General features: G+C 38.0%; 1 protein-coding gene across 5 annotated transcripts in view; it reads right to left on the bottom strand.

The window, feature by feature from the left end:
* Positions 1-4005: 4005 nt before the first annotated feature.
* LOC117990402 (solute carrier organic anion transporter family member 74D-like) overlaps positions 4006-24085 on the bottom strand; it is an 83196-nt gene continuing 63116 nt past the window's right edge. For all 5 annotated transcript variants that reach the window (XM_069507084.1, XM_069507072.1, XM_069507090.1 and 2 more), the window contains exons 3-11: positions 23270-23410; positions 16785-16916; positions 15762-15926; positions 13882-14007; positions 13014-13144; positions 12761-12891; positions 12234-12427; positions 11299-11475; positions 4006-10942 (exon numbers count right to left, since the gene is read on the bottom strand). In XM_069507084.1, coding sequence (XP_069363185.1) covers positions 10806-10942; positions 11299-11475; positions 12234-12427; positions 12761-12891; positions 13014-13144; positions 13882-14007; positions 15762-15926; positions 16785-16916; positions 23270-23410 — 1334 coding nt within the window. In that variant the 3' untranslated portion in view covers positions 4006-10805. The remainder of the gene's footprint in view (positions 10943-11298; positions 11476-12233; positions 12428-12760; positions 12892-13013; positions 13145-13881; positions 14008-15761; positions 15927-16784; positions 16917-23269; positions 23411-24085) is intronic.

Raw genomic sequence — 24085 nt, 5'->3', positions numbered from 1 at the left:
CCTTTTAATTACCTACTTACCTTACTTTACCTTATAATGGGGGCCACCACCCTCTACACATTCTCCAGTACAACAGTTTTATTATAAGTCATCATTCTTTATAGGTACGCATGGCTTGGGTCTGGAATACTCTTCCGAAATCACTGTTTCCTGCCAATTTTTTTTAAAGAATATTAGCCATGTTAAATCCATATTAATAGTATAAATGTGAAAGTATGTCTGCCTGTCTCTCTGTCTGCTAGCTTTTCACAGCCAACAGTTTAACAGAATGTGATAGCTTACATCGCGGGGAAGGACATAAGCTACTTTTATCCCGGAAAATCAAAGAGTTCCCACGGGATTTTTAAAAAACCTATTTCCACGCAGACGAAGTCGCGGGCATCAACTAGTGACTAATATTCCCCTTTCCTCTCCAACTAAGCGTAAAGCTTATGCTAGGAGTAGGTACGACAATAGTGCAACGGGCAGGGACCTTTTGGTTTTCAGTCCACTCCTTTACCCGCTAAGCTATTGAGGCTCATTATAATCCGGGTATCTTTAAAACAAGAGTGAATAGGCACCTTCTAGGCAAACGCGTCCCATCTTAGGCCACATCATCACTTGCCATCAGGTGTGATCGTGGTCAAGCGTGCGCCTATAGTGAATAAAAAAATAAAAAATAAAGTAGGTACCGCGACGGGTAGGGGTGGCAATCGGGGTATAATACCCCCTCACACCCGCACGTCACCCGCGCTCGCCTGCACCGGGTTAGCGTGGGGGCCGGGTGGTGGTGAGGGCGATCCCTCCCCGATTGCCATTTCAACCTGTCGCGTACTAATAATGTCCTCCCAAAGATAAGGAGTCCTCCCGACCGAATTTCGACCACGGCGGCCAATCTCCATGGAAATTAGCCAACTGCGCGGGAGATTATAAGTGCTCAGTATGTGCGCAAACACAAGTGCACTCTCTATTCCCTCGCTCTCATAGCCCGATGGGACGGAAATCCGACACGACTAAAGAGAGATGAGATAAGGCGCAGGACCGATGACTTTACGTGCTCTCCGAGCCACGGGGATAATCAACCCCCAACTTCCTAACTCCGTGCTAGTAGGTACCTACCTTTTTGTACCTGGTTTTGTAAATATTTTTCTTAAATAAATATATTATTACCGTTATTACCGTTACCGTTACCTAGTACAATTTTTTTGGCCCGACCCGGGTACCGAACCCAGGACTTGCACATGTTAACCACTAGACCAAACAAGTATGTAAATAGATTCTGTGTGAGAATAGGTAGGTACCAAATAACGCGTGAGCACCTATAATTTGTCTGTTATCCACACCGCGTTAACGAAAGCAAAACAGTCAAGTTTGCGACCTTCATACAAACAACTCCAAAAAGATAATTTGACATGCAACGTCCATCCTGTTTGACCCATTGTCCCTGCCAGATATAAAGAGCAGTGTAAAGTCATCACACCACAGTTCTGTTATCTGCTATATTGTAGACAGCATCCCATTGGGCAGTAAATAAGCATTAATTAGATATGGGGAAATTAATAAGCCTGCTTCTATTGGTGCTAGCGGTGAGCACAGTCCTTGCCTATCCAGGTAAGTTTTTTTGTAGATAAAATGTAGTCAGCTATACGAGCTGAGTATTTGGGAGAGATAGCTACTAAATATAGATGAAACCTGTGAATGTGTGTCATGCACGTGGATTTTAGTTGTTTGAAAATTCCGTGGGCATTCTTTAATTTTCTGGGACAAAAAATAGCCCATGTCCATCCCTGGGGGCGGCGATGCAAGCTATTTCTGTCCATCGGACAGTAGAGCATACAATAATTATCTGTGTGCGATTGCACAAGGATGGTGTCAGAATCGTCATCATTATCAACAGATAAACATCCACTGATGGACATAAATTTCTGGTAGGGACTTCCACACGCCACGGTCACACGAGTAGATATATAGACAAGAGGGGAAGCTTCATACTAGCGGATGGCTGTAGGTTCACTCACTCATAGCGCAGTTCACGCACACCACGACGTGTCACGGACGCTCCGTTTGCCGCCGTTTACCATCGAACTGGGCGCAAACGGAGCGTCCGTGACACGTCGTGGTGTGCGTGAGCTAGTGTGAAGCTTCCCCTCTGGTCTAAAATATCAACTCATGTGCCGCCACGGTCTTGCGCCACCTATTTTTAACGCTGGGAAATGCGTTTACGCATCCCCTCCTCCTGGAAGCCAGCCGGCTAACCAGCCAGCCAATCAACTGGAGGGAAGGTATGTTCGACTCGCCAGCCGAGGGGCAACCGGAATACCCACTAAAACCCAGTGGCGCTCGTACACGTCGCCTGGCGACTTGGTCTCGGGAACATCGAAGCAATCAACTGCGACCCAGCCAGCGACGTCCGCCGAGTTGGACCTTCCACCGGAGACCCACTCACGAGGTCCTCCCACCGCACGTCCGAGGCGCACCGACGAAGTGCGTGCGCCTCTCGATCCGGAGACCCAACGGGCGACAACTGCAGACCCCGCGCACGTCGCCCGCATTCCATCCTCCGCTTCCTCCACTGTGCCCTCTGTTAGTCAGAGGGACACGCAGGACACGCTTTTTGGTGCGAGGTGCGCCATATTGCTACTTCAGCTTTGCAAGTTGCAAGCTGTTTAGATATAGATTGCAGTTTAAGCAACTGTGATAACAATAATTTAAAGTGACCTTAAATAATTTAGGCAAAAACAACAGGACAATACTTATCTTAGTTAAATTCGCAACCTAGGTATATACTATATACGACGGGTTTTCCAAAAAATACTGCAGCTGTTCTAAGCTGCCTTACAGATTTTTTAATCAGTTTTGTTTTTAATCTTCTTTTTCAGGTCTCATTCACGAAGGGTCTGATAACAACAACAGCGACTCTGATTCAGGCGAAGACGAGACTGGTAGCTACGAGAACGGCTACGAAGACGGCGTAAGATACGGACACACCTACGTGCAAGCGGCCGCTGCCGCATCGGCTTCCTCTTCTAATTGAACTAGAATACTTAAATATTGTCATAGCTGACCTAAAATGTAAGCAAGTCGCTATTTACAGAAATGCAAGGTGGGTCTACGCTAGGCGAACCGAGTACGAGCCGAACACAATAATTCGTCTAGTGTGGACCGACTTACAAGCCTCGAACGAGCGCGATGCGAGCATTTCGTTCGTGCTCGGAACGACGCGCGGAAGGCTCGACGCAAACCAGTCACCGCTGGCCAGTGACACACAGTTCACATTCAGACGTTGTTCCGGATTGACTATCTGCGTAGGCCCTATACTAAAGCGTCATCGGAAGGGATAACGAGGGAAATAATTTGAGAGGTCGGGGGGGGGGGCTCTACGGCTTAGAATGATGTTGGGAGGTTCAGGTGTGGTCCGTGACTTGCCACTTACACCGCAACACCTACTGCCGCGCTGCAGATTAGCCTCTCCCCCCTAAAGCTCGCCGCAAACGACCGCTGCGACAAGCAGCATTATTTTTCCATATTTTTTGTACTCACCACATACCATACCTACTGTGACCACATACGTGTTGTCGGTGGCGACCACGCGCTACGCTGTGGTCTGGTATATAGTGTGTTATCTATGCTCTCCAAGAAGTTAATTGCGACTTGTTTACCTTTATGTAAGCTGACGAAAAATGAATGAAGACATTCATTTACCTAAAGCGTTGTTATCTAAAAATTCTAACACTAATGTTATAATGCAATCTTGATTGAAGCTTAATATTGATTATAGAAACAGTGATTAATAATAAAAAAATATCTAAAAAAAAATTGTATTATTAGAAAATATTTTGCCTTTCCTTCACCGTGAGGTTAATCACAAAATCTACTAAGTTTTATGTTTTATTTTTAAAATACCGTTTCTAAGCCCACAGATAAGCTGAAAACTAAAATTGAGCTGATTCATAGCTCCGTGGTTATGCCTAAAATAGTCAAAAACAAGATTTTTTAGCAAGGAATTTAAAAATAAGAACAAAAAAATCTCAATAAAGTTTTTTATTTACAAATAATTAAAAAAAAAATACGTGACTAAGGCCACTGTAACAATTCTACAAATACAAATAGTACATCAAAGTTACAATAGACATTACAAGCTGTACCGGAATCATGACCAGAGGTTTTAATTCTCTAACTATAAAGTGAACAACTTCATATAAAAAGCTTACTTCTAACCTTGGGTTGAGATCTATAGAGCGCACTTTGACCTTGCCCATATTTATGAATTATGAGTAAGACACTGTTAAAACGAGACAGGGTTATATCACTGGCATAAATCTGTCTCGTTTTAACTGAAACTTGACGCCGGCTCCACACGTTGGCCCCAACGCTGGCCCCAACACTGTTCGCCCAACGTATGGATCCGGAAATTAGCGTTGCCAACATTGGGCCAATGCTAATTTTCTGATCCACACGTTGGGCAAACAGTGTTGGGGCCAGCGTTGGAGTCAACGTGTGGAGCCAACGTGATAGATCTCAGCCTTAGGGCGTTTGTGCACTCATTCGTATTCAATTCGTTTTCGTGACGGCCACGTCGGATCGTATTCGTGTTTTTATATACGTCATTTTTTCACATTGAGTCGTATTTTCGCGAATCACGAAAACGAACCCAATACGAATGAGTGCACAAATGCTCTTAGACTATTGTGAAAAAATATTACAATCGCAGATATAGCAAATATAGAGTAAATATTTGCTAAGTTTGCATTTCTTTTAAACGTTTTCTTTGTGATATTTTGGTACATTTTTATTATTAAAATTATTAAACTAACTTATCAACTTTTATAATATATAAGCACACAAACGTATATTTTTCTGTATATTTATTTTATAGAAAATCATTCATTCTGGAACATAAAAAGTTGGACCGATTGATGGTTAAACCTTATCTGGTAATCTAGTATTAAAAAACCGGACAAGAGGAAGTCTGACTTGCGCACCGAGGGTTCCGTACTCGAGTATTTTTTTCGACATTTTGTACGATAAATCTAAAACTATTATGCATAAAAATAAATAAAAACCTTTTGTTTAGAATGTACAGGTAAAGCGCTTTCATATGATACCCCACTTGTTATAGTTATCTTACTTTGAAAATTGAAAATATTAATATTTTTTATGAACACATTTTAATTATTTTTTTGTGAAAATAAATTCACGGTTTTCGGAAATTTTCCTTTACTTGTGCTAACCTGCCAAATTTCATGATTCTAGGTTAACGGAAAGTACCCTATATGTTTTGACATGACGTACACGACAGACGGACAGCCAGACAGACAACAAAGTGATCCTATAAGGGTTTCTTTTTTTCCTTTTGAGGTACGGAACCCTAAAAATTAACAATAAAATATTAAAAAGAAATATATTAAGTATATGAATATAAAAAATTACGTATTATTCAATAAGTCACTTTTTAAGTTTGTATGCTCATATACAAGTAACTACCTAAAACGCATCATAACGATGTATGAGAACGCTAACACAATATCTCAACTACAATTTGTACGCTTACAAGATTTTATGTCTCACCAACGTTGATAGAAAACACTTCCGCGTTATAGTAAACTGGATCTTAACTACCTTGTTTTAAAGCTCAAGTTTGTCTACACATCTACAGCCAGCGCTCCGAACCGAAACGTTGCGAAATTAAAATCAGTGGCATTGAATTTTTGACTTTAATTTAAGGCTATTTAGGTCCATTTTACTTTGACGTTATTGTGTTTCGACTCTCGAATTCTAGCAACGTTGGTGTGACGTAAAATCTTATACTAAGCATACATTACCGCTTGACTGAGACGATTTGTAGGTTTGGTGTGGGTTGCGGGAAAGCTGGGACGGTTACCATTGCTAAATTTTTAACGATAAAACTAACAAAACATTTCGTTATGTTACGTTAAAAAGGTAATGTTAATTTCATAATATAATATGTTACTATATGAAAGTCAAATAATAATATAATATGTTACTATATGAAAGTCAAATAAATAGCGGTATACCAAGATACTTGACGGTATGCGCATTGAGCGAAGATGCTACTTTATACACGCCATCATAAGATAGATCTAGATGTATAATTACCGGTATAAGTATCGTTACTTTTACCGGTATTAATAATGATATCTATACAACAATAACGGATGGGTACGTTACTTTTTAACGTTAACATAACGGTACTTTGGTAACGCTACCAAAAAATACAGGTAATTCGGTCCCCATGAAAGAGTGTCACTGAATTCCTTAATTTTGTCACCATTCCATTACCCGCACCCTACCTCACAAGCCACCTTACTGAAACGGTATGTATAAGGAGATACCTATAGAAATAATTTCATTATATTATTTTCATGAAGTATTTAGATATAAATACAATAATAATGATATACATTATAATTGGTGAATGCCGCGCAAGATGCAAAATAGTAACAGTCGAAAATTTTATTTAATTATTTCGAAAGTTACTTAAATGTTTATAAATAAATAAATATCTTTATATTGAAAGGCTTTATGTTCGAAAATAGGGATTTTAAAGATCCCTAAAAATTTAACACTTTTTTGATTAAGCTTACAATGTACATAATAACAATATAATGCATAATATATTATTGCACTTCGACGAATTTTGGTTACACTATAAAAGTTTAAAAATTTTGATTCTCTTAAACAAAATATATAAAACAGCTTTTGCAGTATATGTAGTATAAAATATATATACATAGTATAAAAAGATTTTTAAAAACAGTACGATCCATGTTTAAGGGCTTTTGTGCACTCATCCGTATTCGGTTCGTATTCGTGTTTTTTATGTAAGCAAAAAACGGCGATCCGTTTTTTGCTTGACTGAATACAGATGAGTGCACAAACGCACTAAGCCAATAATAAATTTAGGTCTAAAACGTAGACTAGTAAAATTGTGTTATCACTTTATGGTGAGAAAATATTATTGATCCTAAAAAGAAAGAAAGGGCTAAGTATATTAACAGACATTCAGCCAACAAACAACAATTTCATTCTGCTAGGCCTAAATATTCCCGATAAATAAGAGAACATAGTAAGAACATTTTACTAAAATATACTATGATATAAAATGGTGACACACATTAATATAACGTGACAAAAATTAATAAATATTATAGCGATTGCACAAAAAACTCCTTCTGAAACGTCTATATTGCGTTCAATTTTAGCACCACACTGGTAAAATAATGTATGTTATATTGATAATTAATGTATATTATAAAATATAAAAATTGATATAGTAAAATTGCATATACATTTGATTTTGACCTAATTAAGCATTCAATTCATTCATATTACTTATTACAAATTGCGTTTTTATGTAATAATTAAAATTCACATAAAAATAATTTAATAAAAAAACCATTGCACAAATATAATGTGCATTATTTTATGTAAATTTTAGGAATATTATTTAAAGTAAAACGTTAAAAGTTCTTAATAATATAGAAGTGTCCCTTTATATAAAACACACAGCTATTGAGGAAAAATATATACATTTACTGACTAATTCATTAAAATATATTATGCATATACAAGAGTTTTATTTGTAGGACAATATATAATGTAGGTAGATTGTGATGTTTTGAATAATATTTCATTCAGTACGCATTTTTTTAAATGTATAAAAAATTAAATAGGAAATAAAAACTGGGTATAGTTGTTATTATGGTTCGACGTACTCAAAGAATACATCCATTATTATTTATATGGCAGTGAGGTAAAAGTATTTTAGCTCTATTGTTTACCTGATAGAATTCATTTTATTGCACTTGAAAGTATATTTTATAGGCCTGCGTGACCTAAACTTGCACTCAGGTAATGCTTATCCGTGATTTAAGTAATTCCTTTTTACATAGTGCAAAAATAAACTAGTCACGGATAAACTTTACGCGCTTATAGCTCACACGAGCTATACAATAATATAGATACTAAACTCGTGACTTAAGCAAGTCGATATCCATTATTGCACGGCGCTATACGCTAAGTCACACGTAATGCACTACATACATATATTAATATTAATTCTAACCTAAATATAGTACGTGATTTTTCGTAATCACAGTAAAAAAGAAAATAATATTATGCTGTATACACAACAATTACTTACAGTTAAAATTTGTAATCCAGCCGTAGCTTCGACAGTATTTTACCTACATATTTTACACTCAACCCAGCCTTGTTAGCCTTTCAAAAGAAAGGTTAGTTATTTATTAAAATTTACAAATATCACAATATAATTATAATATTGCATGATTGATATTAAAATATTCGGCCATTATAAAAGTTTATTATTATGCATTAGTTCGACTTAACTTATTCACAAAAAACGGTAGAAAATATAATATAAACAAATAATTAGTAAAGTCAGTTACACATTATCGATAGTTACAAGATATTAATTATAAGAATATTTTACATGCCGATTTTAAATAATCTTGTAACAAAACCGCTCCAAAATCAATACCTTGATTTTTATATCCCATACATATGTATGAACAATTGAAAAAAGTCAGTGAAATGGTAATTTTTTAAATTTAGTATGTCTAATAATATTAGCGATATATTTTGTAAAAACTTTCAACTGGCTACAATTCATGTGATGTTAAAAAATACAACTCCACAATATAAATATACGGAAAACAAAACGTTCTAACAACAATAACAGATGCCTATATTAAAACTATTTAATATTATTATGTGATTAAAAGTTCAATTTCATTAATATTTAATATTAGTATTTACAGAAGTAATTAGCAAATAATTTGTATAAAAAAACTTGCACTAAAGTAATATAAATGTCTAATCACTAGCCATATAATTCGCAATAATCGAAAAAAATTATTTAGGTCTTGTAAGAAATCTTTTTTGGGGCTAATATTTGAGTGTTCATTAAAAATTCAAACCTATTAATAAATCAGTAATTTGTAGGAATTCCCACAGACATGTACTTTGTTTTTTATTTATTTTATTACAATGTTTCAGTTCAAGGTGTTTATACCTTAATATTGTTAATAATAGCAATAGTTCCGATACTAAATATAAAATTGTAAACTGCTTTTTAAATATAATTCTTTATCGTATGTTTTTTTCAGGTGTCTAACAAAACCGTGACGAGACCTTAAATAAAGAATCATTGTGATTTTTTTATTACGGAGTGTATACCTAGCTTATCATTAATTCAGTCCCAAAATATTGTGATTTCATATAAAAATTCGTAAAAAAATTATCTCAATGCTTATAGTACCAAAAAATAGGTATGACATTTGGGACTGTCTATTGCTCCAACAAAATTGGTATAACAAACAGGACCATCCTTTTCTCGCGGATCTGAACCCTATTTCCCCGTATCAGAGTTGATTTTTATATAAACCTTGTACTTACTAATTTTTATTAAAAACAAAAAATATTATACAAACAAATTTCGAGCTTTTTTATATTATATTTCATTATTATGCATAAAACATCGTGTACTTTTAATGTACATATCTATATTAAAATTGAGCAAATAATATAAAAACAAAACTAGTTTTAAAAAATGCGTAAGTAAAAATGCAATGAACATCATTATTTCGATTATATTATTCAGTCATTATTGCAACATATTATTTAAAACCGTGCTTTGCTCAAAAAAAAATTAAAAAAATTATGCAAAAAATTCATAATATATGGCAACACTCAAAATAAGCATTTTCTCATAGAACTGTTTAAAATAGTTTATCATTATGACAATTCAAGTATTTATAAACAGATTAAAACATAATATTTACTCTAATATTTATTCCTCAATATCAAATATTTTTAACACCCCTTTTTGTTCTAGAAATGTTTTTTCTAAATAGTAATAATTATATTTACATTTTTTAGCTTTAATTCAATGTTGCAAGCCTAAATATCGTTATTATACAAACAACGCACCGTGTAGTACATAAATGACGATGATATTGGTCAAAGTTCTAATAATAATTAATTATACATAGTTCGAGACGTGAAATTTGGATGATGTAAAATTAAAATAGTTTATCATTTGATCCGTCTATGGCAGTTTAAGTATTTTTAAACAGATTAAAAAACATAATATTTCTCAATATAAAATATTCTTAACACCCCTTTTGTTCTTGAAATATTTTTCTAAATAGTATTGTATTTATATTTTTCAATGTTGCAATTTTTAAACGCATTAAAAACATGATATTATTCAATATAAAATATTCTTAACACCCCTTTTGTTCTAGAAATATTTTTCTAAATAGTAAGTATTTATATTTACATAATTAACTTTAATTCAATGTTACAAGCTTAAAAATCGTCATTAAAACAATGCACCGTGTCTACATAGTCATAGACGATTATGATTATGGTCAAACTTATAATATTCGTAGTTCGAGACGCGAATTTCGGATGATACAAAAACAACTCGAAAAGGCATTCCATTCGTCAACTTTCAGTCGACATAATATAAATAACGTGCGGAGGTACAGACACACCCGCCGCCGTCGAGATTTACGTCATAGTTACAAATTAATGCTTGGTTACAGAAAGCTTAGTACAATTTATGCTGTGATAGTATTGAATAAAGGACTTTAGACAATCGTCTTTAGATCCATTTTGCTCTGACGTTAGTGTTTCAATGTTTGAACTTTAGTAACGTTGTCGAAAGCTTATAGATGCGACTCGTAAGCGAATGTGCGGCGTGGCTGCCGCGTCGGTGTTGTGGGTGAGAGCGGTGTGGTGGGTGTTGTGGGTGTGGTGGGTGTGATGGGTGCGGCGGGTCAGAGCGGCGTGTCGGAACGCGCGGACGGCGCGGCGTCGGGCGCGCGGTCTGCGGGGTTCATGTCGATGCGACCCGCCTTACTCCATACCAGCATGTCCATTATGAACGCGAGGAACATCAGGCCGGCTGATAGTCCTGGGGTAAAGTATACTTGGTCAGTTGATTGGTCGCTACGGGCCTGACAATACGACTAACACACGTCACACATGTGGATTCTAATACTGATGCGCAAAACACGTTCCATCCCTTGTATCAACAGATGAAATCTCGACCAACCTCGAGTGAGGTTTAATTCAGGAATAAATTGGGCGTAATGACAGTTTTTGTATTGAAAACTGACAAAATAACAAATTTACTTTCGGATAAGACTTATTTTACGTTGGTAAAATCGGCCCTAAATCTGACAGAATCCGCTCGTCAGAACTCAGATCAAAAAGCCCCGCTCCCCTTTCTTCACTTGTCTCTAGCCTATTTAATCATAATATACTCACCGAGGTAAAAATGCCTCAAACTGTCGTTGTCATACGAGGCGCATCCTCCCAACAGGCCACAGGCGCGGTCCCGCAGCCGGCACGCGGCGTCGATGGCCGCGCCGAAGATGATCGGGCACGGCACGTTCCCGAACACGCCTATCGCGAACTGGATCACGCCCATCGCCATCGCTTTGTCTGCGAACAAAGCCACACTAAAACTGTCTGCTTCACACAATCGTGGTCGTGGTAATGACTAATGACAATGATTATGGTAATGACAATACTACGGTAAGCATAATGGTCACGGTAGTGATATTCAAGCATTTTAACCGTTTACAATGTCTGCTTGCAAGTATTTACGTGCTTGACGCGTGATTGATGCGATTTTATATTTTTTGCTTGATAAATGGATGATGGATGATGGTGGGCATGGTAATGATAAGTCATGGTAATGACACGACTACACTACGGTAATTATACACAGTGAAATTTTAGTGGTTGTCTTCCCGCGGCAGACCGATTTGCCCTTAGTAGTACTATCGAAATATTGAGTTAAACTTAAAAAGTAAAAATGTTTTTGTTTTGAAATAATTAAAAAAAAAAAAAACATCAACTCGAAAGTGTGAGAAACTATAGTAACTCACTAGACGTAATGTGAATAGTAGGTAGGTACATCCACTCGAACCGCGCTGCCAATAAAGTGAAAAAGTTTAGAGCAAAATAAACTCTCGCGCGTAGTGATACGGCATAAACTAGCCTGCACGCACGCGGAACTACTATTGGGTCGAGGTCTCATTCGATTTTTGTTTTTCTCGATTGTAAATTTGACATTTTTGACTCTAATAATTTTTTATATTTATAAATCGATTGCAATACCGCGACAAAATCATTTCGCTGCGGGAAAACAACCATTAAAATTTCAGCATGTATAAGTCACGGTAATCACAGCTCACCATGTTTGTCCGTACAGCGTATGATCAGCAGCACGGCGCCCACCTCCCCGCTCGCGTGCACGAACATGACGGCCGCGAATATCGCAATAAAGGCGTATATTTGCTTGCACGCCCCGCCGCCGCATTCGCCCGTCACCGCGAACCCAGTAGACGGGTAATCCAGCGGCGTGTCATACAGCCCGTACCGCTCTATGCTGGAAAGAGAGAAATTCAATTTTATACTGTTAAATCTTTTAAATAGAACAAGAAGAAATTATTAAATAGATCATTCAAATTATATCATATTTTTAGATAGGACTTCACTCGCGCGGATTAAGGTTTTTAAAAATCCCGTGGAAACTCTTTAATTTCCCGGCATAAACAGTGACCTATGTTACTGTCCAAGTACAGCCTTGTCGCCTTGCAGCGTGACATTGATACAGGAGCAGTTGTGGTACAGCCACGTGCTGTTGTCCAACTGCTGACTGCTCACACAGCCCGCCTGGCACGGCGACTGGTAAGTGAAGGAATCCTGCAACAATACTCACGTTTTGAGAGCCTTGTCGCCTTGCAGCGTGACATTGATACAGGAGCAGTTGTGGTACAGCCACGTGCTGTTGTCCAACTGCTGACTGCTCACACAGCCCGCCTGGCACGGCGACTGGTAAGTGAAGGAATCCTGGAACAGATATTTCGACATTGACATTGATAAAAAGTCTTTAAGTGCAAAAGAATTTTTTTGAAAATATGGGAATTTTCAAAAACTAATGTTTAGGAAAAGAATGAGCAGTAAAACAGTACCTGTCCGCACACTGGTGAATATGGCGCGCCGTCGCAGTGGCAAGCTTCGCTGCACGATAGGTTGGACACGCCGGGCGTGAGGGCGCGGTAGCTCTCCTCCGGGCAACTCACGAACATCAGCACCACCATGCCTGAAAACAAACAATAATCAATCAGTACCCTTATTATAAATGCGAAAGTGTGTTCGTTCGTTGGTTTGTCCTTCAATCACGTCGCAACGGTGCAACGGATTGACGTGATTTTTGCATGAGTATAGATAAAGACCTGGAGAGTGACATAGGCTACTTTTTATCCCGGAAAATCAAAGAGTTCCCACGGGATTTTTGAAAAACCTAATTCAACGCGGACGAAGTCGCGGGCATCAGCTAGTATTTTACAATTTTTAAGACTATTAACCAAACATATGCAATAATTCTACATTGTAATACGGACAAAGATAGTGTGAATAAAGGCGGTAAGTAGATTATTACAAACAAGTAGACGTTTGTAACCTAGAGCAGTAGGCGATGCTTTACCATCGTCACGAGTTTTAATAAACTTAAAGCCCGTGTATCACACGTTGTTTTCTTCTTCTTCTACTTTGGGACTATGCAGGTTCTTGATATCCCTGTATCACTGCGACCGTCTCCGATCTATTGTGTTTGCCTCCACTTCACACTTCCTTGTCAAATCCTTTGGCCGCCAGATACAGCAGCACTTTTTTGACTGGAATTGAAGTAACATCCTCAGGGTAAACGATATGTTCCCTAGGTGGATGCTACGTTTGTGCATCAGAGCAGGGCAGTTGTTGTTTTACAATACATCCCCATCACCAGGATGCCGCCCAGCCCTGGACAATAGACAACACTTGCTGCCCGATCTAACTCACCCGCGCTATAAATGGCAGCGGTGGCGGCGGTCCAAGCGGCTACCTGGCGCGCCGTGGGCACCAGCCGCAGGATCACCACGCCCGACGTGATGATGCCCAGCCCCATCACCAGGATACCGCCCAGCCCTGGACAGTACACAATCACTTGCTCAAATACGCATTATCTACTCCTTTATTAGATGACAAGTTAAAGCGTGATAATTTATTCATAGGTTCACATTACACACATTAAAATAGTAGGCGCATCACGAAAATTAAATAAACACAGACGTACCGATGCAACATACATCTGTAGCCCTACCGCGGTTGTTTGACAGCTACAATGTCACGATCGCAATCATCTCTGATTGGTTAATGCTCGCTCACTATTGGCTACAATGCATTGTTGCAACAAGAATTGCACAAATTCAGCCAATCAGAACAATTGAGATTGTAATAATGATTGATGCAGGTTTTAGACAATCGCCCTACGGATCCAGCTGTCCTTGACGTCTGGGTACGAACAGGTAACAGAGGCAGGAACGGCGTAGATCTACCAGTATTACGACTTTTTCACCACCTCATCCCTAAACCTACTATCAGGAACTTTAGAAAAAAGAGTGGCAGGCGTAACTGTTGCCCCAAATATTGTACAGGTTATACATGTCTGATTTTCCGCTTGCACATTCCTGATAATAATTTGCGCATCGCATTATCGGGAATCACGGCCAGAGAAGGCAGGAGATTTAAGTCCGTAGGTCACCGAGAAAACCTCAGTGAAGTCAGGCATGTCATTGACATCCATAAGGATTTCCTGCTACCCAAGAAAAAAAATTACACGTCTGATGTGGTCAGGTGAGCTGCCTCTAGATTGTCGCAAACAAGTAAGCTAATCGTAGTACCTCACCCGAGACAAGGTTGGCGTCGTGCGTGGGCAGGCGGAACTGCTGCTCGAGGTACTTGGGCAGGTAGGAGTACACGCCGCTGATGTGGTCAGCTGAGCTGCCTCTAGTCCGTCGCAAACAAGTAAGTTAATCGTAGTACCTCACCCGAGACAAGGTTGGCGTCGTGCGTGGGCAGGCGGAACTGCTGCTCGAGGTACTTGGGCAGGTAGGAGTACACGCCGCTGATGTGGTCAGCTGAGCTGCCTCTAGTCCGTCGCAAACAAGTAAGCTAATCGTAGTACCTCACCCGAGACAAGGTTGGCGTCGTGCGTGGGCAGGCGGAACTGCTGCTCGAGGTACTTGGGCAGGTAGGAGTACACGCCGCTGATGTGGTCAGCTGAGCTGCCTCTAGTCCGTCGCAAACAAGTAAGCTAATCGTAGTACCTCACCCGAGACAAGGTTGGCGTCGTGCGTGGGCAGGCGGAACTGCTGCTCGAGGTACTTGGGCAGGTAGGAGTACACGCCGCTGATGTGGTCAGCTGAGCTGCCTCTAGTCCGTCGCAAACAAGTAAGCTAATCGTAGTACCTCACCCGAGACAAGGTTGGCGTCGTGCGTGGGCAGGCGGAACTGCTGCTCGAGGTACTTGGGCAGGTAGGAGTACACGCCGCTGATGTGGTCAGCTGAGCTGCCTCTAGTCCGTCGCAAACAAGTAAGTTAATCGTAGTACCTCACCCGAGACAAGGTTGGCGTCGTGCGTGGGCAGGCGGAACTGCTGCTCGAGGTACTTGGGCAGGTAGGAGTACACGCCGCTGATGTGGTCAGCTGAGCTGCCTCTAGTCCGTCGCAAACAAGTAAGCTAATCGTAGTACCTCACCCGAGACAAGGTTGGCGTCGTGCGTGGGCAGGCGGAACTGCTGCTCGAGGTACTTGGGCAGGTAGGAGTACACGCCGCTGATGTGGTCAGCTGAGCTGCCTCTAGTCCGTCGCAAACAAGTAAGTTAATCGTAGTACCTCACCCGAGACAAGGTTGGCGTCGTGCGTGGGCAGGCGGAACTGCTGCTCGAGGTACTTGGGCAGGTAGGAGTACACGCCGCTGATGGGCATCAGGTGCAGCACTGACGACGCTGTCCGCCACATCAGGATGTCATTCGTGAGCTGTCTCTTGATTGTAGCGAAGAAATCTGAAAAGTTTTACTGGATATTAGGGGGCAAAGGAGAATGACAGATCCTGACCCACCAATTTACACACAATATAAATTAATGATAATTATTATAGTATTAAATAACCACTTAAAAAATAAAAATTGTGGTTTTAAACTTGCGGATGTTTTTATTAGTTTCACAATATTATAGGTAAATTGCACATAACCTAGAATCATTGTGATTTAATGAAAAACCGCAAGTTCTAGAGGAGTTAAATCCTATGTTTAGGTATCAGTGATGAAACAGCAACAAAATGCTGCATAAAGCGTACGTGTAAACGCTTTTTATATAATAAAATGGGTTACGGTTCTATAGAAATTCTGTCATTGTCCTTTTATGACCTCCTTACAGAACGATAGGTTATATAAACGTAAAGGATAGTAGGTCTGATGGTTCGGGCATATCATGCGAAGAAACGATGCCATTTGAAGTAATAAAGTGTATATAAAGTTGGTTCTATGACAGAGTAAGACTTACTAAAATTAACTATTACGATACTGTTTATCGTTCATTAAACTAGGGCATATTCTTATCAATGTTTTGTTATTGTGCTAGTGCAGTACGTATTTTTTTATTTCTTAATATTGTCATCATCATCATCGTGTGCCTTCTTCGAAACGAGTTCATCATGCGAAAAGCTTCTCTATTAAAAGCCGCCTCTTTTAACTTTGGGTAACTAAGCCCTGTCCACCCCCTTATATCGTCCAACCATTTGCGTCTTTGGCGACCTGGAGCCCTTTTGTTTTTTTTAATATTGTCAGATAGTTGAAATATAGTCACACATAGTCGTTGTACGCCCATGCGAAAGCTATAGTGAGTAAGGAAGTGTAAAATACCCTTGAATAGGGGATCTCTTTTCTGCATGTTGAACTTTGGCGGCGACGGCAGCGGAGTGGGTTTGATCTGCCGCGGGAAGCAGAACATCAACGCAGACAGAAGCACTATGAATCCCGCAATGAACACCATGCCTGGAAAAGAAAGCGCTCATTACTAAATAGGGCTGGTGAGTGCTTAGTCAAAATCCCACATGCTAGATAAAAAGTTATAGCTCCTGTAGCATGAATTAATCGATTCTATACATCGATATACCCAAGCAAGACAACAGACAAGATATGCCCAAGCGAACAAAACTTTTCACGGTTTTGGAAACAAATAAATCAGCGCCACCTCTTAGATATTAATGAACGACCCGTCTGAAATCCAGACGCCACTGAAGTTGCATTGGTGCTAAATAAACATTTTAGTACCAATGAATCGGTGCCATTTTGCTCGTTCAATGGCCCTGTCCTTACGAAGCAATATACATATAAGTCAATGATTCTATATTAAACGTTTTATATAAAATCATCATCGTCATCATCATGATCAACTCATGCTAGTACTTTCATTTTAGTACGTTCCCAACCCATGCTAATATTTTAAATGCTAAAGTATGTCTGTCTGTCTATCTGTCTGTCTGTCTAGCTATTCACAGCCCAACAGTTTAAGCGATTTTGATGAAATTTGGTACAGATTTAGCTTACATCCCGGCGACGGACATATGCTACTTTTTTCCCAAAAAATCAAAGAGTTCCCACGGGATTTAGAAAAACGTAAATCCACGCGATTGAAGTCGCGGGCATCACCTAGTAAACTATACAAAATATTGCAACTTTTTAAATGATTCCAAAGAAAATCTTTAAGTGCTTCCAACATGCTAACAATATTTACCGCTTCCTGAGAACAAGTTTACAACTAGTCATATAAGTCTACCACTAAGAATTTATGGGCATAATAAATATCGATTTAATATTCTACTATATCTATTGAAAATGATAAAGGCAATATAAATATAGAATGTAAAAGTTTTATGTCTCTCTGGGCTATTTTTTTTCATGGGCCGGTAGGTCTTATAGCACAAGTAAAGGAAAAAGGAAAGAAGAGAGAGTAGAAGTGATAAAGTAATTCTAAACAATCTTCAAATTGTTAAAGCAACGAATGATTTTAGCACAAAGTTCTCAAGAATTTTAAAGTGTAAACAGTGTTTTAAAGGACGACAGAGTAATTCTAAATTATCCACAAATCGTTAAAGCAACGAATGGTATTAGCTCAGAGTTCTCAAAAAATTTAAATCGGAAATAGTGTTTAATGAATGATTGAGTAATTCTAAATCATCGTCATATCGTTAGAGCAACGAATGATTTTAGCTCAAAGTTCTCAAAAAAATTAAATCGGAAATAGTGTTTAATGAATGATTGAGTAATTCTAAATCATCTTCATATCGTTAGAGCAACGAATGGTTTCAGCTCAAAGTTCTCAAAGAAATTAAAGTGGAAACAGTGTTTTATCAAAGGACTAGCTTATGTTCGCGACTTCGTCCGCGTGGACTACACAAATTTCAAACACCTATTTCACTGCCTTAGGAGTAAAATATTCAAAAATCCTTTCTTAGCGGATGGCTACGTCATAATAGCTTTCGGCATGCCAAATTTAAGCCCGATCCGTCCAGTAGTTTGAGCTGTGCGTTGATAGATCAGTCAGTCAGTCATTCACCTTTTCCTTTTATATATTTAGAGATAGATGACAGAGTAATTCTAAATCATCCTAAAATTGTTAAAGCAACGAATGATTTTGGTAAAGTTCTCAGCAAATCGTCCAAGACTTGTCGAAAAATTACCATCCGAATCGCACGAACTCGTTATATTAAGAGTACCTACTCGTGAAATTGATCTTCGGTTAACCCTATCAATGCAATTGACATCTCTACATTACTTTAACATTTAAACTGTCCAATAACTTTACGTTAAGCAATAATTGCAAATCAAATATGAATATTCTAAGCAATTATACACGCAAATTATTCAAGAACTAACTATAATTTCTGCAAATCATAATAGTTACTTAAACTTAGCTTAAGGCATTGGCAGTGCTTAGTTTAAATTATATAATATCGATAAGTACGACTATTTGAATACTGTCTCACGTTCATATCTTTAGTATCTAATCCGTTGATAAAGAACTGCGAGCGTTCTTTTGGATCGTTGTAAGAATACTTAATTAACATTGTAGCGTCGTTTTTAGAGATACCGAAAAGACGGTTAATTTTAAAAAATCTGATAGAATATACATCAAACAGCTCAAAAGAGTAATTTTGAATAAAAATAATAATGTTAAACAAAAGGAAGATGAAGTAATGGATGGACTGAGTGCATCAAATACACATCATTTTTCGCCTCGCGCACAACACTTCGCATATTAGATAGGTACATTCAAATCGACTAAAGTGGTTTGCATACTTTTAACTTTCATAGAGAGGGTTTTTAGTATTTTAAAGAAACTGGATAAATTCCAAAAGTATATCAAGATATTATCTTTATCTTTCTTTCTTTCAACTTCACGCAGCTCCGCTAGCGAATTGGTTTTTCCTTATGATGTGAGAAAGCTTCATTATTCAAATGTTCGTTCACCCTCAAACGCATGATGAATACCAAAAAATGTTTCACCGTTTTCTTGTTTTAAATATTTGAAGGTTGTTTAAACAGAGAGAGCATTGATCATTAAAAGAGCTTCACACAACATAAATAGTACAAATAAACAAACAGCAAAAATAGAAAAACAATAAATCGAAAGAAAACGCAGGCCCAATCAGAAACATGTATCCTGATGATAAATCTAAACAGAAACATTTACGTGTTACAAGGTCGCCCGGTCGACGCTCAGTCAAGGGCGTTCAGTAGACACAGCAGGTACATGAATACGAATACGATTTAAATTGTTTACGCTTTTCAATATCGATTATTGAATCATTCTCTTCTTTACAACACACCCAGGTATTTCGGTATTTCGAATGAAGAGAATGGTACGAGACGACCGAAAGTCAAAGAGAAAGCTGAAGTCGAAGATAGGGTACTGAAAGTTTATCCCGAAACGGAAAACAACGAGCAACCTCTTGACATAGAGCGTGGAGACGAAGGTCAACACGGAACCGGTTTAAAAGTAAAAGTGAGCAAGGCGGCGGTCGCGTGTCCACCCACTAAATCCTCATTACGGGCGTCGATGGCATAATTGTCGGCAACAGGGCAGCCTTGGCCGTGACCGTGCAGATAGAGCGCTTATTTTAGTCGTGGTGACGCGGCGTGATGTAACGCATTATGTAACAACGAGCGTGCGCGGGACCGTGACGACGCAGCGACTCGCCCGAGAAAAAGCGAAAGCCGAGTGAAAATTGCACTCGCCGTCCTCCATAACGCTGAAACGCATGCACTAGTCGCGTAGCACATGATGCGAAACTAAAAAGTGAGAATTGTCGTCTCAAAACTTGTATATCGACCTCAATAGCGACATAAAGATTAAATTTTCTCTCAGTCACGAATTAGATTGCTATTGGCCATCTGTAACGATAATACCTATTTATTTCTCGTCTGTTTTTCTGATGTTTCATTATCAACCACCAAAGCACTAAAACGAATGATTTTTGTATTGCTATTATCGCAATATTGTATATTACCTGATTCTATAGAATTAATAGAATCTTGTTTATTTATATAAATAGTATGATCTACGTATGATTAAAGATGATTTATCATCTTTAATAACACAAAATGTGTAAAAGGCTTGTTACATAATATTTGTTGGAAAGCTGTACGATATCGGAGATTATGTACTATCGATAAAGGTAGAAATATAAATAGAATCATGGAGCGATTCAGTTCAACATAATAAAATAAATAAAATAAAATAAAAGCCAAAACACATATGGACAGAGTAAACATGTGAACAGAGTAACATAAATACTAGATAATGCTTATGATGGTGATGATTGATGATGCAGTAATTTATAACAGTAAAATGAAGCACTATAGAAGATAACAATATATGACCAAGAATTAATAAGGCCGTCACTTAGGGAAATAAAAGTGCTATTAAAAAGCTTATTAAAATTCCAGTCTCCATTCACAAGCATACGGCTCTCGAACAATAAGGAAATACGCAGAAACTATTCAATGAGTATTTGCGAATTCAGTTTATCGCTAGTCAAAGCACGCCTGACGCAGTTTTCTACTGTGACAAATAGTATTTTAAAATAAATATTAAGGAAATCCCAACCGTGCCCTAAAGGTATTAAGGACTCGATTGTTCGAAGTCAGTTGCAAATTTTACACAGTGGCGACTTGCACGCGTCCGCTTAGTAATTTTGTCACGTGCATGCTTTCTTCGTGAATTTTGCGCGCAAACCTGAGCCAACGCCTGAGTAACGGTAGCTGCCAGTTCCGCGATGTGTGTACGGAAGAATTCCAGCTCCTAAACCGAACAGAGGTAATATTACAATGGGACATTACCGCGGCCTCTCTTCAACTCTTCTGGTCCATCAAAGAAGCTATAACATTCAGGATGTGGACGATTTACAGTTGAAAGTCAACTTGTGGGTCAACAGTTGAAATGCAGTAAAGCAAATAAAGAATAACACCATTCTGGAAAACAAAACCTGAAGTGTTTTAAATGAAATATATTGTGTTCAAAAACATTTTAAAGACGGTAAACATGTCGATGGTGAGCGTAATTTATCACCATGTCTTAGTACTTTGGTATTCATTGCGTTTCTTTTTTAACCGACTTCAAAAAAAGGAGGAGGTTCTCAATTCGTCGGAATCTTTTTTTTTTTTTTTTTTTTTTTATGTATGTTCCCCGATTACTCAAAGACGCCTGGACCGATTTTGAAAATTCTTTTTTTGTTTGAAAGGGTATAGTTCAAAGTTGGTCCCATTTAAATTTGGTGAAGATCTGATGAACATCTTCGAAGATAGATACTGGAACTCCTCAACGGATAAGAGTAAATTGGTCGCGATCAGTGTAATAGCTTAGTAAACAGTAGATTTTTAACCAGTCATAGCATAATTCCATGGGGCCACTAAAAATTGTGAAATAAAAAATTTTACAAAAAAAATAAAAACCGACTTCGATACACAAACACTAAAAATTGAAAAATAATTTAATTTATTACCGAATATATTATGTATACAAGAGTTAATATAGTTCCATAATAATATTTTTGGGGTCGGTGCCAATGAGGTGCCATTGTGGAGTCTCATAAAAATATGAAGTCTAGACGATTCGCGCAGCTAAAGCTAATTGGCACCGGCACTAAAAATATTATTATGGAACTATATTAACTCTTGTATACATAATATATTCGGTAATAAATTAAATTATTTTTCAATTTTTAGTGTTTGTGTATCGAAGTCGGTTTTTATTTTTTTTGTAAAAATTTTTTTGCACAAAGTATTGCCAATGCCAGTGCGAACAATAAACGGCTCGCGTGAAACGGAGTGCATTGTGGTGTTGGCGGGTTGGCGCAACACTATTTCAAAGGAGATATAATTAGTCTTATGTTTTGCCGGCTGGATATAAAAACACGCCAACGATAAGTAAATTCTATAAAAGAAACCTACGCCATACATAATACATCACACAGAGGAGAATTTAAAATGTTAAATCACTTATTACTTGAAGCTTGAACACGCGATGAGTAAGATTACGTAGATAAAAACAAAACAAAAGCCAGACATTGGTAATTACAGGAGCAGCTATTAATAAAGCACAGGCAATTTAGATTGCAATGGAAAAAGTTTATCTAGCCACGGTTCAAGATCTTTGTTTTTGCTTATTTCTAACCAGATAATAATAAAATCTATTTTTAAGTACTTTCAACTCCGGTAAACTCAGAACAAACACCTGTAGAAGGTGACCTATTGTAACTTTTACGCAAATGCATTTATAAGCTCATATTATTAAAAATGTGACGAATGATTATTTTTTGTCCTTATTACAGGCCAGTATTTTTGTTTGTCAAAATACAATACATACATACAAACAACGTAGAGTGAGGTTATGTTGACTCAAGAATTTTAAAGAAATAATTGATTTGTTCTGAAAAATGAATACAAATTTCCTTTTTAGAAATACAGATGTTATGAATAGCATTATTAGTATTTCAAAGTGTAATTTTCAGGGCGATAAAAATTATACGCTAGAATTGACATGTGTGAAAAGTCAACTATAACTAACGATAACTTTTAGACCTGTCAATTTACAGTCTTTGCTAAGTAGCCTTTATACAAGAATAAAAATTTTGAGCCTCAATAGCTCAACCGGTATAGGAGTGGACTGAAAACCGAAAGGTCGACGGTTCAAATCCCGCCCGTTGCACTATTGTCGTACCTACTCCTAGCACAAGCCTGACGCTTAGTTGGAGAGGAAAGGGGAATATTAGTCATTTAACATGCCTAATATTCTTTTAAAAAAAAAAAAAAAAAAAATGAATTATAATTAGAAACCAACTCACCAAGCCACCATGCACCGACCCATCTTGGATCACTGTACTCGTACTCAGGGTTCGCGAGGGGATCGACGTATACTCTCGTACATAGCGCACCGAGGAGGAACCCTAGCGCCGGTCCTATTACTCTTGTCCCAATTGTGATAGCTGAAATCAAAGAAGATCTAATTTTACTCAATTATAGGAAACCGTGCGTTTTTGGTGGATCTGTAATAGTCAAATACTAATTCTAAGTTTCAAAGTTTGGAACATCGAAGCAGAGTTGCCTATCTATCGGTATTCTACAGGACATGTTTCGGAGAGTGTTCCCAAGAACTTTTTATACACCTTTCTACTATCGTACGGCAAGGCATCGCCAAGGTCTGCACCCGTACGTATTCAAAATTACACGGAAACGTACGAAGCGATTTGCCTCCTCGTTTCTAGAACCGCTATTATATGGAACGCCCTTCCAGCATCAGTTTTACCCTCCAATTTTAATATGGGTACGTTCAAGTCAATAATGAATAGGCATCTTTCACTTGCCAGCAGTTCTGATTCATGCCAAGCATTAGTCTATAAATTGAAACAAAATTGACTTTATTTGTGGTTTCAAAGATCAACTTTAGATAATAATAATTATTATTACGCTAGGTACTGATTTCTGAACCAAAAGCCATAAATTCCAAATTACTGTTTTCATTTATTTAATTAATAGTAAAACTTGTCACAGGGTTTGCTGTTAATTTTTACGATGGAATCACTTATTTGTATCGCTGAGATAAAATTTTAATATTCTAGATACCATTTAAGTGTACGTTCAACATAAACAAGACAGACGGT

This window comes from Maniola hyperantus, chromosome 2, assembly GCF_902806685.2.
Source record: "Maniola hyperantus chromosome 2, iAphHyp1.2, whole genome shotgun sequence".
Lineage (NCBI taxonomy): Eukaryota > Metazoa > Arthropoda > Insecta > Lepidoptera > Nymphalidae > Maniola > Maniola hyperantus.
The sequence above is the reverse complement of the archived record's forward strand: the minus strand, read 5'-3'. Positions and strand labels throughout refer to the sequence as shown.